The sequence below is a fragment of the Athene cunicularia genome (assembly GCF_003259725.1).
Source record: "Athene cunicularia isolate RWA chromosome 1 unlocalized genomic scaffold, athCun1 chr1_part1, whole genome shotgun sequence".
NCBI lineage: Eukaryota > Metazoa > Chordata > Aves > Strigiformes > Strigidae > Athene > Athene cunicularia.
Window position 1 is genome coordinate 22,994,783 of NW_020799091.1, and position 17,660 is coordinate 23,012,442.

Here is a 17,660-nt window from a genome sequence, read left to right on the forward strand (position 1 = left end):
GACCTTGCATTTGGCCTTGTTGAGCTTTATGAGGTTTGCACATGCAAAACGAAAGCTTTTTGAAATTCAGTCATTGGATATCACCTTTCTGGCTTATGGATATTCATGCTTATATTCTAGATGCAGTTTGACTTCAGGCTACTGTTCTTAGCTGTCACTGTCTTCCTTTTGCCTGACAGAAGTTAACTGAAACAGCTGGTGTAACTGTTACGTGAAATCAGAGACTTTTTATTTGGCTAGAATCAGGTTAAGAACAGTCGTATCTCTGTCGTTGTCGTCCGTGTTATGTGTGTCCGTCGTGTGTGTCCCGTCCCGTGTCCCTGTTCCCCCCCCAGTTCTAGATCCTACTGAGTGTTCAACACAGTTTATTTTGACAGAACTAGGTATGCACACCTATACTGGAAGTACAGAAGAGCAGAAACTTCTAGCAGTGGGATGTAACAAGCTAATTCAGTTTTAAGTAATGATTGAAGTTTTAATTGTTGTACAAGGGGGCAGTTTAGCACTGAATTTGCTCTTAATGAATGATAACTTTTGTTTTTTACCATTTCTTTTATATACTTCTTTTTGCACTAGTAAAGCTTATTATTAATTCTAAAGTACTTTGAGGAGTGATCTGCAATTTTGTATTACACAGGAAGTTTAAAAGGCTTATTATTCTTTGTCCCTTATGGTCCAAGTAATAATCTGTTTCATTGAAACTTTTTGGAATTAATTTTTGGTCCTATAAGATTAGCTGTATTAATTCCTATTTAGTGTTTTCTATACTTTCGAGAGGGATAGGTTATGTTCCCTATTATGTAACCTTGGCAGGCTGCTAGGTGCCAACCCAGCTGCTCTCTTGCTCCCTCAGCTCAACAGAACAGAGCAGAAAATAAGATGAAAAAGCTCATGGTTCAATATAAATACAGGGAGATCCCTTACCAATAACCATCACGGGCAAAACAGACTTGACTTGGGGAAGACTAATTTAATTAAAAGTAGAGCATTAAAAAAAGTAGAAAAAAATAAAGCCAATTAAAAGTAGAGCAGGATGGCGAGAAACAAAGAGAAAACTAGAGACACCTTCTCCCCAACCCACCCTTCTTTCCAGGCCCAACTTAACTCCTTAATTTCTGACTTTTCTACCTTTCCCCTTCCCTGTTGAACAGTGCAGGGGAGATAAAGAAGGGGGTTGTGAGCAGTTTATAACCCTTAATCTCTCCCACTCTTTCCTCATACTTTTTCCCCTGCTGCAACATGGGTCCTGACCAAGGGGTGCAGTCCTTCACAAATGTCTCCAATGTGGGTCCTTTCTGTGAGCTGTAGTTCTTCAAGAACTGCTCCAGTGTGGGCCCTTCTTGTGAGGTAGTCCTTCTGGAGCAGATTTTTCTAGCGTGGGTCCCATGCGGAGTCACAGTTCTTGTGAGGAGCTTGCTCCACTGTGGGCTCCTCTCCACAGGCTGCGGTGTGGATATCTGCTCTGACATGGTGCTGGATGGACTGCCAAATGACCTGTGTCACCTTGGTTTTTTGTGTGAACTGCAGGGCAGTCTGCTCCAGTGCCTGGAATACCTCCTCCCTCTCCTTCACTGACCTTGTCAGTTGTCTGCAGGGTTGTTTAGCTCACATTTTTCTCACTTCACTCTCATAGCTACTGTGCAGAATTTTTTACCATTTCTTAAATATATTATCACAGAGACACTACCAGTATGACTGATGGGCTTGACTTTGGCCAGGGGTGAGTCTGCTTTGGAGCTGGCTCTAACTGGCTCTGTTCACCATGGAGGCAGCCCCTGGTCTCTTCCCACAGAGGCCATCCCTGCAGCCTCCCCTGCTACCAAAACTTTGCCACAAAAACACAATACAGATGTTCAATTTCAAACCCAGACTTGGATGCCACTCAAGCTTAAAAGCTTGGTTGCATGTCAGTTGAACATATCATCTGGACAGTTCAACTTGACCATAATATATGAGTTTTAGTCTTTGAATTATTTCAAAATGTGCTCCAAATGGGACTATAGTACCATGTTATAATCAGGTTTCCACTGCGGTTGATCTGATCTGACAGCTGTCCACCACTGGAAAGGGGAGTTTTGTTCCCCAGTTCACTTAGTTCCTGTTCCTTCCCTTGAGTTAGCTTTGATGCTTGTCACATGCTTTTCAAAAACAATTAGGCTTGTTTTTCTGAGTTGGTGAGTTTGGTTGATGCGCTTCTATACATTCTTGGATTGAGGGGAGCAAGACTCCCTTCTGCTGTGATGAGCTGCTAAAATTAATTTAGCTGTGACATACGACATCAGCTCATCTGAAAGCTAGAATGGAATATTTATGTCAAACAGCAAGATGAGTTAATTTGGTTACATCTTTGTGGTTTTGAGGAGTTTTAGATTTACTGGCATCACAGTGCATTAAAAAATATAACAGGGATAAAGGTGGCATCATTATTTTCCTGAGAGTGTTAGAAAAAGTTACTTCGGTGATTTTTTTTTTTTTTCGTCTCAGCTTTCTCACTATGTTTTTACTTTAAGTGCAAGTATGTAGCACTCAGTTCAACTACCATGTATATTTGGGTACAGAGATGATGACAGAAACAGAGTTGGTTTTTGTGTAGTTATTGAAGTGCATTGCATATAATGCCTGTTGAATTATGTCTATTATGTTAATTCTATTCATTTCCCCATTTCCTTAAAAAAAAAAAGTATGTATTCTTTAAAATTATTTAAATGTCAACATTAACTTTTTCTTTTGTAAAAGATTAGTAGATGAAACAAAATCTGTAATTTACATTGTTGCTGTGAAGTGTGGATTGAAGAATACAAAACATGTTGGATTGTTTTTTGGGGGTGGATTTGAGTATATTTCATGTTCCTGTGCTCATTCAGTGTAGAATGACAGTGACTTGGGCCAATGAGTCTCAATTATGGTGGGTTGCACCCTCCTGTTGTGAAACATGCTTCTAGCCCATCTCTTCTAGTGGATTCTGATTGATTTTTATTTCTGATGTTATAGTTCTGAGAAGTTCAAAGTGCACATAGATCCTCCTTGTTTAGGAGGTTAGTAAAGAAAAAGCATGACTTGGAGTTCATAATTGGAGAAAGTGGTGACTGTGAGGAATCAAGCTTTTAAATAAATAAATAAAAATATCAAGGCAGTGGCAAAGAAACTTTGTTTCCTTTGTTGCATTCCTGACTTGTAACAACCTTGATACAGTCTTTTTCTGACATAGTAATTATCCCAACACATGCCATCTATTTTTTTCCACTGTCTTTTGTATTAATTGCTTTTAAACAAGTAAAGCTTCTAATTCAGCTTCCTGCTCTTCAGCAGTGGAACTTTGCATAGTTTTGGGTGGATTAGGTGGCAGTCTGCATTTGCATCAGTTTAAAGGTACCGGAAAACCATGTAACTGGGTTGTTTTCATAGCTGGAATCTAGGAAGAAGGTATCATTGCTTATCTGCAGTCTCTGGCTTAAAACTTGGCTTTATGGCATAGAGGTCTGTTCTGTTCCTGTCCCTTCTTTGTTCTGTATAAGTTGCTTGTCTGGCAGTATTGGCAATTTAAAATTAGTGATGTGTAACACTTCAACAGCACTGCTGTTTAGACTTTTGGGGAAATTTGTGCTCTATCTAATTGTTTGGAAAACATGAAGTCCACTTCACATATGTTCTCAGAGAGTCTCCAAAATCCAAGCTGGCTAGGATTTATTATTGTGAAGTAATAGAAATGGTTCATACAATAAGATTCTTTGTTGCATCTCTGTGTGAAGATCAAATATAATGAGGAGTTTTACCTTTTTTCTGTTGTAATACTTCTTTAAAGTTTTTTTGTAGTATAGGACAAACTACCTGAATATCAAAACTGTTGCTGTCTGCCACCATATAGATTGCTGAAAACAATAATGTCTTTTTTCTTTCTTTTTTTGTTTTGTTTGTATGGGGTTTGTTGGTATATTTCTAGTTGGATTTTGTTTGTAGAAGTGGGATGGATAAGGTAAACTAGATAATCAACACTGACCTCTTAATTTCTTTCCACAGTGTTAAAATTGTGAAATCATGGCTCATTCAAAGACGAGAGCCAATGATGGAAAAATTACATATCCTCCAGGAGTCAAAGAAATCTCTGATAAAATATCTAAAGAAGAAATGGTGAGAAGGCTAAAGGTTAGTAAGCAAGTAACTGCAGATTGAAGTTTCCTGTATACAGCATTCAATGATCTGATCCTATTCCTATATTTTCTGTCTGAAAGAATTATTTTTCTTCCTTTGGGATTTACCTTTTCTGTGCTCAAAAGGAGGAACTTACGGGCTATTGTGCCTTCTGTTCTACCATGTTGACTTGTCCAAAAATGTTTAAATGAGTTTAAAAATCACAAATGGAAATAAGCTATATTAATTTAAAATAGTACTAAAATTTTATTTTGGATCCTGCAGTAAGTTGGTACTCTTGAAGAAGAAAATACTGGAAAACATGAAAAGAGTGAAATAATTTTGGGAATAATATGGATGCCTCAGGATACATTCCTTTTACACGTGCTCTTTGGGTTGATTATAAACCCCTTTATTCTTGTTATTTTAGCCTGTGTTGTAATGAAGGTAGTCTTTCATTATACTATGTGTTTCTGTCTCCTGAATTTCTTGACCACTTTATTTGGCTTAATTCTACAATAAGGTTGTTATTTGGGGGATAATTATATAACTACAGTTCTTTATCTACCCATGTACCTTCACAAAAAGGCAGTCCTGTTAGTATTGTGCAGAAGGAATGCCTGCAGCTTGGGCTTGCCTGTGAAACAGAAGGAACAGGAACCTTCAGTATTCTAACAGCTGGAAAGGCTTAATTTGGAGTTGGTTTTCTTAAGAAGTAGTTTTAAGTCAGTTGGAACTACTGTTAAATGAATAAAACCCAATAAAACCCCAAGGATTCCTTCTTGCTTCCCCACAGTAACCTGCTTTGGGAGTTGGGCTGATAGAGTGCAGTATACTAACTGAAGTCTATGATGTTGAATAGAAGACAACATTTAACTTCATGTATGAGTCACTGCTAACAGAAGAAATTATTTGTTAAACACTTACATTTTTTTTTTTCAACTTGTGAAAATGCATACAGTCCTTACTGACACTTTTTTTCCTATAGTTTAATTTAATTTTTTGCATTGAATGTCCAGTCCCTTTTGTTTTGACTTTAGTTCTCAGGATTGCGTAATTCAGTCTTTATTACCATTTTGTTAATTTTAACAAGAATTGAACTCCTTAAAATAACTCTGCCTTTGTGATTCAAATGTGAAATAGGAGAAAAGCGTAATTACTTTGTTTTCTAAATAGGTTTTTCTCCAAACAGTTTCTTAAATATAAGAACTCTCACCAACTAGCAACTACCAATTATGGCTTTTCTTGCTTTTGTTCTATTTAGGTGTTAAATACTTGGTGTATTTTCTTTCTTTTTCTTCCATAACTTTTGTATACTGGATCCTAATAATACTAATGGGCATTTTGGTCCTCTTGGACAACGTGCAGGCTGTTGGGCTGCACTGGATTTATATATGCTTTTGCTGAAAGTGTGTGTTCTGCTTCTGGGCAGCACAGGGGATAAACTTGTCTTCAAAGCAATATTGGAGAAAAACCTGAAATGGAAAGAGAATAGAGGGAAAATACATTGTAACCCTTAATACTTTAGGAAGAAATAAATATTTTGAATAAAGATTTGCTGTTTTCTAAATTATTCAGTGGATAGCTGTAACAATGATTGCTGTTGTGGTTTTTGAATTGGCCAACTTGATTATGTGGTTTCTCAAAAAGATACGTGAAGTACTACAGCTAGACTTTCAGTAGCTCTTCTGAGACTGTGTGTTAAGACTGTTGATAGAGGACTTAACTAGGTCCTTCTTGTACCCTGAAAAATAAGACACTGATTATTCAAGTAAGTGCTGCTGCATTGCTAATGATGCTTCTGATAGAAGTTGCACAAAACCAGAGAAGGAACTTTCAGTAAGGGACCCTGTTACACAGAGTTCATAATTTCATGTACTGATGTCTGTGTCTCTATTTAGATGGTTGTGAAAACATTCATGGATATGGACCAGGACTCAGAAGAAGAAAAGGAGCTCTACCTAAATCTTGCTTTACATCTTGCTTCAGATTTTTTCCTCAAACATCCAGATAAGGATGTACGTTTGTTGGTAGCATGTTGTCTTGCTGATATCTTCAGAATTTATGCCCCTGAAGCTCCATACACTTCACCGGATAAACTAAAGGTAAATTGAATTGACCTCTTTTACTGTATCTGTTTTTTAAACTGAATAATTGATATAACTGATTATAACTTACACCCCCAACTCACCCCCCGTTTCTGATTCAGCCTTAAGCAGTCGAAGGTTTTCACTTGATTCTGGGATTAGGGGTGTTTTTATCAGGTCAAATGTTTATCAGATAGTGATATATAATTCATCGTTCAGTAACTTGGAGAGTTTTGGATTTATATTGAAAATAAATATGTTACTGAACTGTCATTGGGATTTACAGATGGTGGTCTGTAAATAGTCTGTTTAGAAATATTGATATGTCTGTAGCTTTTATCTCTTGAAAGATAGCAAATTTTTTCAATTGGAAAAATACCCCTGCTATTCTAATTAAATGACCAAGAGATTATTACTGTATTTTTGTAGATAAAGGCTCTATCCTCTGTACAAAAATACTTTTTCTTTGTTTCAATAATGATTTCTGATGCGAATTGGAAAATTCTGCAATTACAAACATCACTGATCCCACTAGATGGAGATGGTTGATAGAAAAATTCCAGGTTTGAAAAGGCAGTACAGATCTGTTCCATTTGTTTCAGAAAAAAAAAGTTTTAGGTTGTGTTGTGTTTTTCTTTTTTACTTTTTTGTTAATAGAAATCTAATTTTTTTTTCCGACTCACAAAATCAACCTACTTCCCTTACACAGTCTGAATCTCGAGTGATGAACCAAATCTTACAGAAAATCTATCAGGGGAAATAACAGTGAAAAATGTGTGCTTTTTCTGTCTCCCTGATTTAAGAGTGTGTGTGGGCTTTTTGTTTTGTTTTTGTTTTTTTCCACAGTAGGATAAAGAAGTGGTTGTGGTGGAATGTATATCTAATATCACTCAAGAAGAAAACAATTTCCGATATAGTGGTTGCACCAGAAGTTCTTCATAAGTAGGACAAACTACAGCTTAAACTGTAGTACATCTTTTGTTACAAGACATACTGGAGGGATACCTAGGGAATTCTGTTTAGCTGTATTTTCTTAATTCTGAATTGTTGCACCTCTGATTACACACTATTCAACTGGAGACATTAGCTTTCTCTGCTGTGCTGTATTTAAGTCTGGTTTTCAGGCATCCTGATTTCTACTTCAGTTTTGAGTATATATTTTCCTTTGCTTGTTAGGTTTAGAGGGTTTTTTCCTCTCTTTTTGAGTTGAACTAACAAATAGGAATATTCCTCCTTATAGGATTGGATCTATCAAATGCTGCTAAATTCAAAATTTATAGTATGTAATATTGGAAGGTTTACATTACTGGTCTCATACTTGGACTGCAAACATACTAGTATTTGGATGGAGCTCTGAGCAGACTAGGAACTTCTACTGTCAGCTTTCAGTTCCATAAGCTGTGCAGATTTCAGAATTCAGTTTCTTGATGCAGATTTCTAAACACATCTTGAGAAATAAAGAAGGGACAAACAATAGAGGCCTTTGCCTAGGGCTATTGAGGTAGGTTTTTGCAAACCTGTTTCTGCTGAATGCAGCTTTTGTGGTTGCAGGACAAACTCTGATACAAATGTCAAAGAATTCCCTCTGAGGACAAACTGATACAAATGTCAAAGAATTCCCTCTGCTTTATGACAAAGAGGTAAGAGGAAGGATGCTTCCTCTTTGGTCATATCTTGGCACTATATTTAATATTATATCCATACCACAGCTTTGAATCTTTTTTAGTGTGTTTACCACCAGAGTTGAAGATGACAAAGGGAAGTGCTGAAAAAGGATAATTTCTTGAGGGAAAAACTTAAATCTTATGGTTTTGCCCTTGCTTCAGACTCTCTGGTTCTCTTTGTATTGCACATATTGTGCAAGTTTCTCTTTTTTATATGTATCCTCAGTATAAATCTTACATTCCTCTCTGAGTGTTGAAAGAGCTTAGACAACAGGGATGTGAAATGCCATGAGTAGTCTAGAAGCAGAACTGGAGTAGGATTGCTCTTCTGGGATCTGGAAGCTTCTATCTTTAAGTCCTCCTCAGTCTGGAGAAAGCCCAGACTCATATCTAGTTTTCTGGGGGAAGATGTTCTAATTACTGGTATGTGTCAAAGAAAATCACTTGGACCGATGGACTGTCTGCCTGACTTGGCTGAAATTGAGGTGTTTAAGGGTGTATGTGGTAGCAGAACTTCAAATATCTGAATGTGTTCTGTGGTAATAGCCATGGCTGTGATACTAATGAAGCATACGTTATGTGGTTATAATTGGTATCAAGACAACAGTTCAGAAAATATTCAATGTTATTCCTCAAGTTGAAGTATAAACACTTCAGTTTTTAGAGTCTGGGTTTTAATGTAGACTTGCTTTATGGAGTCTGATGTGAAATTGTATTGTCCAGTTTGTGAAAGTGTTGCAGTTTCTTCAGCCAAAGTTTATTTTCTCCTGTATTTTGCATTTATAAATGCATGTTCAAATAGTATATTCCATATCGCCAGAAAAGGGAAAGTCTTTGGTTCATATTACAGTAGATACTAAAAATTAGTGAGTAGTTTTGAGCTTAGTCTGTTTTTCTTCCTTTGAAACAGGAATAGGAGAAAATAAATAAAATTAGGAGTAAATAATTAAACTTTTAGAATGATGCCATTATTATTTGTGAAGTATTCAGATGCTAGATGTATTGTACACGTATGCTATGCTATTAATATGTTTATTCATATACAATACAGTGATGAGTACTTTATTAAAAATAGGAAAATTGGTTTTGGTTACAATAGGATCTTTGAATCACATTAAGTAAATAAGTGTTTCATACTGAGCTCCGGGATAAAAGATGGAGATACTTTATTAAATGAACTGGTTGAGATTCATCTGTACAAGTAAAGTTGAACAGAATAAGTATACCTAGGGCATGAGTTCTAAGATTGAAATAGCTTTTCTATTTGGCATTGGTCATTCTCTTGGATGCTCTATTTCTTCTTTAATTGAATTTTAGTCTTCATTGAAGCTCAGTTTGTATGTCTTCTGAACTTCACAGCACCTTCTGGTGTACCAATTTTCAGATGGTGGAACTAAGATGGCCTGCTAGTGGTTCAGGCACTAGTTTCAAAAGCCATCAGATAGGCTTTTGACTGTGAACTGAATGCTTTTTAATGGTTGGAGTCCATTAGGTGTGTCTTTTGGTTTAATTTCAGCTGAAGAGTCTAGTTCATGTGCTCTGTATCTGATCTGAAGTGTGAACCAATGATTCTTCTGATCATCCTTAACTAACACTTCAAAAGCGCACAATCTTGATCCAAATTCAAATATTACTGTAGCTGTGTCTCTGAACAATGTGCATGCTGTGTATTTTTGCCAAGAGATGATGATGTCACATGTAACTTAATTCTTATTTTTACATAGAATGACAGTAAATACTCAGCTTAATGACTAAGGCTGGATTGTTGTAGTGTTCAAAAAAAGGAACCCTCTTCCCATCTTTTATCCATCTCATTTTTCTTGGTGGGGTGAGGGGGATATGATGCTTTGAAAATGTTATTGAAAAGCTTTCTGGATTATTTCTGGGATAGTTTTTTTCGGGGTTGACTGTAAGGCTTTCTTGTATAAAATTGCCATAATAAAAACATTTGGAATTTCTTTGATACCTAGATTGTCAGATGAAAAATTATAGATACAGTTGAGGTGATTACTCTTTCTGGTGATAGATAGTTTTGAATCTTTTGATTTAACATAGTAGTTATGAATTTCTACCTGTTAATTATCTGAATGTAAAAAGCATTTTAAAATATGACACCTTCCTGTGTGTTTCCATTCTGTCCATAATTGGCTGGCTGCTCCCTGTAACCTGCTGGAATTTATTCTGTGCGAGACTTTTTCTGAAGAAGTCTTCTGTGTTGGAAGTTGTTAAGAAGCAGGAGAAACATTGTTTATTGGTTTTCCAAGAGATGTGATCTGTGTCAGTAGCATGATGACTGAGAAATGCACAGACAATAGAGTATAAACATATAATACTCCTAGGAAAGATGCAGTTGCCTACTGCTTTTTTTCCCTTCTGTTGAAACCTAGTGCAGTATAAAGCAAAGTTGTAAAATTCGTTGTCCTTCTGACTTTTTGACTTCTGCAGCATGGCAGCCTGTTGCAGCTCTGGTTGAGTGTTTTTCTTTAAAGAAAAGCTTTTGCTTCCTTACAAAAAAGTTACTTTCTCAACCCTTTAAAGCAACATGAAGCATTTTAAAATTACTCCTTGACGTACTCAGTGATGTGTATGTAGATCATCTTTTGTGTTTGTCATGGTTATATATATTATATAATATATAATACTAGTAACTAAAAAAGGTAATTATTTTACTTTTTAAAGTGTCATTGCAGTTGATTAAATAACTATCACTTGTTTCTTTTCAGGATATATTTATGTTCATAACAAGGCAACTTAAAGGTTTAGAAGATACAAAAAGCCCCCAGTTTAATCGATATTTTTATTTGCTTGAGGTAAGCTTCGTAACTTCATAATAAATGTTAAAGGTCATTTTTCAATTTCATCTTATATTAACTAATCCTTTTATTTTTTCCTGTTCAACGCAGAATATTGCTTGGGTTAAGTCTTATAACATATGCTTTGAATTAGAAGACAGCAATGAGATTTTTACGCAGTTGTACAGAACGCTGTTTTCAGTAATAAAGTAAGTATTGTCACCCCCATTATAATGTATTATTGCATGGTTGAGGTCAGATATTTCTAACTTAGGTGTTCAGTCTATTGTGTGACTTTTGGTGTTAATGAACTTAGTTTTATAATTCTGCTTAAAGAAGGTAGCAGTATAAATATAACAAGCTGTCAGTTTTGCCTGTTTTAATTAAACAAGACAAACTGCAAATCATCCTTTTTTTTCTAAGAAACTTTGACTGTCTTTTACTGTATTTTATTCTGTTCTTGAAATTAAATGGTGCAATATGTAATTCTAAGGAATTTGGAGTATTATTGCTCTAAAAATGTGAGTCAGAAAAGAGTGGACACTGGAAAGTATTGCTAGACATGATCTAGTCTGCTCCCTTGCTCAAATTGGGTCAGCTAGAGCAGACTGCCCAGCACTGTAGCCAGTTGGCTTTTGAGCTTCTCCAAGGATGAAGACTCCATGGCCTCTCTGGGCAACCTTCTACTGCTCAATCACCCTTAGATTTAAAAGTTTATCTTTCTTATGTTGAAACGGTATGTCCTATGTTTCACTTTATGCCTGTCACCTCTTGTCCTGTTACTGGACACCACTGAGAAGAGTCTTGCCCTATTTTGTTTACTCCAGATATCAGGTATTTAAACATAGAAAGTTCCTCCCTAAGTCATCTCTTCCTATGGCTAAAAAAAAAATGTCAGCTGTCTCAACCTCTACAAGACTTGCTCCAGTCCCTTTATCATCTTTAAGGCCCTCTCCTGGACTGACTCCAGGATGTCTTGCCAGTGTTGAGGAGAGGGATGTTCTGGTATGCTTTTAATGGTTGGGATAGATACCATCCTCTTATTCTTTTACTACAGTAGAAAATGAAGAGAGCATGAGACTCAAGAACATTTTGGTAAGTGGTTTATGCAGCCAAGAAAGAAACTTAACTATTTTGACTTGTCAGAGAACTTGTGATTTATTGTATTCCTTGTTGTTTGGCATCACTACAGGGACTCTGAATGGAAGTTGCACTTTATATGAATAGTACGCTAAGAAAGAATTCTTGTTTTTCAATTTCAGCAATGGTCATAACCAAAAAGTACACATGCACATGGTTGATCTAATGAGCTCTATCATTTGTGAGGGAGATACTGTGTCACAGGAACTTTTGGATACAGTGTTAGTTAATCTAGTGCCAGCACATAAGGTAAGACTTAATAGTGGCTTAATTATTTTTGTAATCATGATTTATTGGATGTACGTATTCAGATATTTAGATTTCACTGAGAGAATAGCTGAAGCAAATGTGTTCCTATTACTGGAATCTTTTTCAGTAAATGAAAAATTTTTAATAGCCAGAGCATTCAGTAGAGTTTCATTGCTTTTATTCACTTGCTGTAAATCAAAGTATCAGTGGTCAAAGTAATCTAAAAGCTTTAATGTCATATACATTTATACACAGGTTTATTTAGATACGGTCAATACCAGTAGAATATAAAAGACACATAAATCCTTTGGAAGGTTTTTAATTAGTGTAATACTGTATCAGTAGCTCAAACTAATGTAGTGCCCTGAGTGAGAGAAGAAAGAAGTTGTGACTGCTGGTTTGTAATTGTTTCTGTTGTATTTCAGGAATGTTGACTTGGTGTTATTGAAAGCATATTAGTATGTTTTTGATGCAACCATAGAACTAACTATGTTCAGAAATGGTGGTTCCTGAAGAGTAGCCCTTGATGTCAAACTGAATAATGTTTTGTCCAAAAAAAAAAAAAAAAGTTTGACAGGTGAACTGAGGAAAACCTTCAAACTGTGTGTGTGTATTGTGACACTTAAATGTTTAAAAAGCAAGGAAGTCTGACTTTGTTCAGGAAACTAGCTGGGCCCTACTGGAATCTCTTGGGCTATGTCCACTGTAGAAGATGGTTTGGAAGTTGGGTATGACAAAAAGGATTCTGGGAAATTATCTAGAAAACATGTAAGTGGCTAGATTTTGGACAGTTTTGGCTGTCATCTGACAATTGTGGGTTGGTTTTTGTTTTTGATTTTTTTGAAGTGTATTCAGGAAAGGGCTAACATAACCTTACTTTAGTTTCTGAAAGATAAGTAGGTACTTGCTGAGAGATTTTTGCAGCTTCAGAATGCTTTTTGTTTTTCTTAAAACAGTGATGTATCTGAAGAAAGTGAGTAGACTTTTCCTAAGGTGCTCTGAAGGATATAACACATAGCACAACATAGTGTGCCTTACCATAAGCCATCAATTTCAGCAAATAAACAGCACATAAATTACTAAGACAAAAATAAGACAAAATGCTTAGTGTAGATTGTTTTTTTGTGTGTGGGTTTTGGTTTTTTGTTTCTGTCTTCATTGGAAATGTTTTAGCTCTGTTCTTCAAGGAATCTGGTATTTTTATTCCAGGACCAGACTGAAATTTGTGTGGCTAAAATTCAGATTTACAAAGTAAGCCTGGGACTACAAGAAACAAAAGCAAGACTATGCAAAATAGTTTAGTTTGTATTTTCTCAGTTGTTAAGCATTTGTTTTTTCTTTGTGTCACCTGTGTTAAACATGATTTGACTGGAATGTTTTTATGATTCATGTTTAGTGAATTGACTTTGAGTTGAAGAATTTGTATCCTGTTAGATTGGCTATAGCATTAAAACAGTTCTTAGTTATACTGGTTTTAAAGCTATTGACTGAACATTTTGATAGAATAAGGTATTTGGGGTTTTGCATTTTCTTCTACTTCTGTTATAATCAAACTGGCTCTTTGGATAGGCTACTAGTTCACAGCTTGCTTTCTAACTAAAATAGTTCCATTACTTTAGACCATATTCTGAGTACTTTTACCTTTGTTTTACTTAAACGTTTTCCATACTTATGGAAGGAAGCTTCTAATACTTTAAATACTTCTGTACTTAATATCAATATCTTCATGTAGTGTTTGTTTACATTTCTGGAGCTTACGTAGTCATCTAACTGCTTTCTGTGTCTACCAGTGTCATGTTGGAAAAGTGTAATGAGTTCAGAGTGAGACTTTTTCTGCTCATGTCCATTGAACAAAGGGGTTAAGAATAAGGTCCACCATAAAGAAGAACTGTGCCTTAGCTGACTTAGTCACTGTGCTCTATAAGTTGTGGGAAGGGGAAACTGAAAAATCAGACTGGCCGCCAAAGATGGTGTAATGGCAAGTGTTGGTGTAATGGTTAGTAGGGAACCCGTATCTAGCCAGATTCCCTGGGGACCAAAAGAATATTTTTGCTGGGGTGGAAGGAGCATAGATTTGTTACTAGTTCAGGTTTGAAAATGATCAGATTTGAGAGACTGTTGTAGATACAACATCTGTGTTTGTATCAAGTGACACAGGCAAGCGGTATATTTTTAATACAGCCAGAAGGAAGGTTGCACCTGTGAGAGAATGTGGAGTGCCCTTGTGCACTGAATGACTGTATTCTAGAAAATAGCAGCAGAGCTAATATGACTTTTGGTGTATAAAGAGTTGTATTGAGTAACACTAGGCTGAAGACTTAAGGAGTTTAATCTGTATAATTTATTGAAGGAGCAGCCTGTAAGTGTGTTTTGGGAACAGAAGGTTCAAACAGCTGTTAGTTTCGCATGCTGGATTCTGAGGTCCAGTGACTGAAATTCAACATTAAACAGATTGATGCAAAATTATATGAATATTTTTAAGTGTTGTAATAAGTAATTGAACAATTTACCAAAGGTTATTTCAGTGCTGTTACCTCTTAAAACCATGGTCAATGTTTTTCCCAAAGAGGAATGACAGATAGTGTCCATAGTCCTGAGTAGTAAGTCTAATAAGTGGTGGTGCTAGCAGGATGGCTGCAAAAACTCAGGCATAAGGAACATATATTGGGGACATGATGTACTATCAAATATCTGTCTGCCATAATTAGTAGTCACAGAAGTAGTCTAAGCTGCTCTGGCTCACTTGAGTTTGTCATCCATCTCACCTGTCCAGAATAAAAGCCATGTTGATGTAAACTTGAATGAAAGTGACTGATGCTAATATCACAGAACAGGTACGTTAGAGTATGCACAGGCTTGCCTGAGTAGTACAGCAGGTATCAGATAAGTCAATAAGACAATAAATTTAACTTGTCTGACTGTGCTCAACTCCGTAATTTCTATGATGTTTAATTATTTTTTTCCTTTTGTCTTATTTTCTAAGAACTCTACTAAAATTCTTTTGATAGGATTATATTAAGAGGGAATGAAATAAATAAATAGTGAACTAAACCCAGAAGAGACCAGAAGCAAGGAAAAGATAGTCAATATGAAAAGGCAAGAAAAATAAATAGTTTTCCTTTCCCTTTTAGCTGTCTTGTTACGCTATAAAGCCTTTATGGCAGCACCTGTAAACACTTCTGTGTTTGTCCAGTGTGTTAGAAGGCAAATTGTACCTTATTTTCTTGAGTGTTTGCCAAAGTGTTCCCTTTTCAGCCTCAGGAGTACTACAGGGTATCCCACATTGCACATCCTACATGTTTTACATGCTTATCTTTTTGGGAAAAGTGATATTGACAGTTAAGTTCCTAACTGTCTCTACTAGGAACTTGCTTAATAATTATCTATCTTGGCAACACTTCAGCTGAGCTTTTTCTTTGTCAGACATCCTTAAAAACCTGTTTCTCTCCCCCAGCAGAACTAGAGAATCTGTTAGAACTGTTTTGTCAAGTGCTTTTGGATGTGAACTCTGTTGTTGTGCAATTGATAATAAGAATAAACTAGAAGTCTCTTTTTAAATGCCAAGAAAATATGTTAAAATGTATGTTTTCTAAGACTATTTGCTCTAGACACAGGCTTAACTTAAGGAATAAAATAAAATATTGTATGATTAAGGACTGGATGGATGTCAACTAGTGTCACCTGTGTTAATGTAATAAAATGTAAAGGACATGCATTTTGGTTTTGTGGTGGGTTTTGGTTTTTTTTTCTTTTTTTTTTTTTTCCAAAGGATGAGTATAAATTATTTCACTCTTAATCTCTTTGAGCTATGTTAAATTGGACATTGAGAGGCAACTGGAAGAAGTAACGGGAAAAAAAAGAATGGGGTATGCATTTCCATCACTGCCAACCCCATTGTAGCAGTACAAGTGATTTTTGGCTCTGTGGCAAACTGTCCTGGAGACCATTGTCTATATATACACAAAAATGTCTGTGCCATGGACATGTCATGTGTCAGAGACGTTACCGCTCCTTCTTGTGTCTGCAGTAGAAGTTGATCAAAGATTCTAGAAAAGAACAGGTATGAAAAATGAGTTGGCAAAATTCTTAGTCTTCCAGAAGAGTAAAAAGCTTGAAGTGCTAGCAATATATACACAAAAATTATGGTAGGATTTGAGAGAAAAAAGAGAACTTAAGGTTGACAAAGGTGGTCTGTCTTCACATACTATTGCTGGAGGCCCTCTAAGCATTTTTATCTGTTTGTTACCTGCATTATCCTCTGTTTGTTAACATTCTTTTCTGAAAGAAAACTTCAGGTTTTAGAGGGGGGGAAAGGTCTGTCTCTGCAGCATCCTGTTTTAGATGTTAAATGTAACATTAATTTTCTTGCAGAAGATCTGTGTTCTGCTTTTTCATGAGTGGTTCTTTAGCTTGTCCTTATCAAGCAATACTTATTCCTGCTTTTTCCTTCAAAATGTAATAGTTACTAATGATTACTTTAAACAGCGTTGCCAGCTGCTAGCTTAGTTTCTACCCAGTTCACAACTCTGAAAAGCCTATCCCCACTGGGTGCTTACATGCTCTTAGAGGCATCCTGGTTAAGGTTATCGTCCTCATCATGAGGGCTTTCTGGGCTTTCTTAAATCATTAAAAGATCTTAAAATACATGTGTGGGGTTTTTTTGTGGTTTTATTTTTCCCCTCCCCTAAATGTATAGAAAGATTGAAGAGAGGATAATGACAGAAGAGTTTAGAGAAATGCAGTGAAGAAATTTGTTACATTAGGTCTTACCATTATAAGATTTCTCCTTCAGGTAAAGTTTAAACTATCTTTGTGGCTATTAAATTATTCAGAAAGATAGGTTTGATATTTTGTAAGAGATCTTTGAACCTATTTGGTAATGGTCTGTGTTGCTCCTGTTTTCATTTCAACTAAGGCAGTGATGCTTTTTCTTGTTTCTGCTTTTATCTTGAAGCTCCAAAAGGGAGAAGAAAACATTCTCATGTGCCCTTAAGACTTCTCTGGCTTGGTTATTTTCAGGAAGTTCAGCCTCTGCATATTTGAGGGACCTGGCTATCGGCACAATTAAATCAAGTACATGAGACATAAAAAAAACCTAACTAATTTTCCTTAGCCAGTTGTGATGCAGACCGCTTTTTCTCTTTGCAGCTTTTTTAGATAGAATGAAATGTATTGTGAATATGTGACTCAGGGTTGCAAATAGTTACTTCTAGCATTTATCTCGGTAAAAATTAAGGTTTTAAAATTAACTGTGTGAAAGATAGAAGCTGATACTATAATTAATGTGAATCAAAACAGATCTGCCTGTTGGAACTCTGCTATGCTAGGTCTGCTGTCGGACTTGCTTTATATATAAATCAGATCTTGCTTGTGATCTAGAGTTCACCCTTACCCAGGTGAAAGTAATTTTCTTTGTATTGGTGGAGGTGAACTGTGGAAGTCAAGAAGAATCAGAGCAAGAATTGCAAGTGGCATACATTCCTTACTACATTTATTTGTGCTTTTTATTTCCTGAACAGTCACAACTCTAGCTAAATAACAGAAAACAAATGCTACAGGTGTATGGGTGGAAGTGCTTTTTCTTTTTTTTTTTTTTTTTT

At 36.0% G+C, this 17,660-nt stretch overlaps 1 protein-coding gene across 4 annotated transcripts in view; it reads left to right on the forward strand.

The window, feature by feature from the left end:
• The first annotated feature begins 4,022 nt into the window (after positions 1–4,022).
• The window catches only part of PDS5B (PDS5 cohesin associated factor B), a 97,023-nt gene continuing 83,385 nt past the window's right edge, over positions 4,023–17,660 (forward strand). For all 4 annotated transcript variants that reach the window (XM_026844483.1, XM_026844503.1, XM_026844494.1 and 1 more), the window contains exons 1-5: positions 4,023–4,143; positions 6,030–6,233; positions 10,603–10,689; positions 10,783–10,880; positions 11,934–12,060. In XM_026844483.1, coding sequence (XP_026700284.1) covers positions 4,036–4,143; positions 6,030–6,233; positions 10,603–10,689; positions 10,783–10,880; positions 11,934–12,060 — 624 coding nt within the window. In that variant the 5' untranslated portion in view covers positions 4,023–4,035. The remainder of the gene's footprint in view (positions 4,144–6,029; positions 6,234–10,602; positions 10,690–10,782; positions 10,881–11,933; positions 12,061–17,660) is intronic.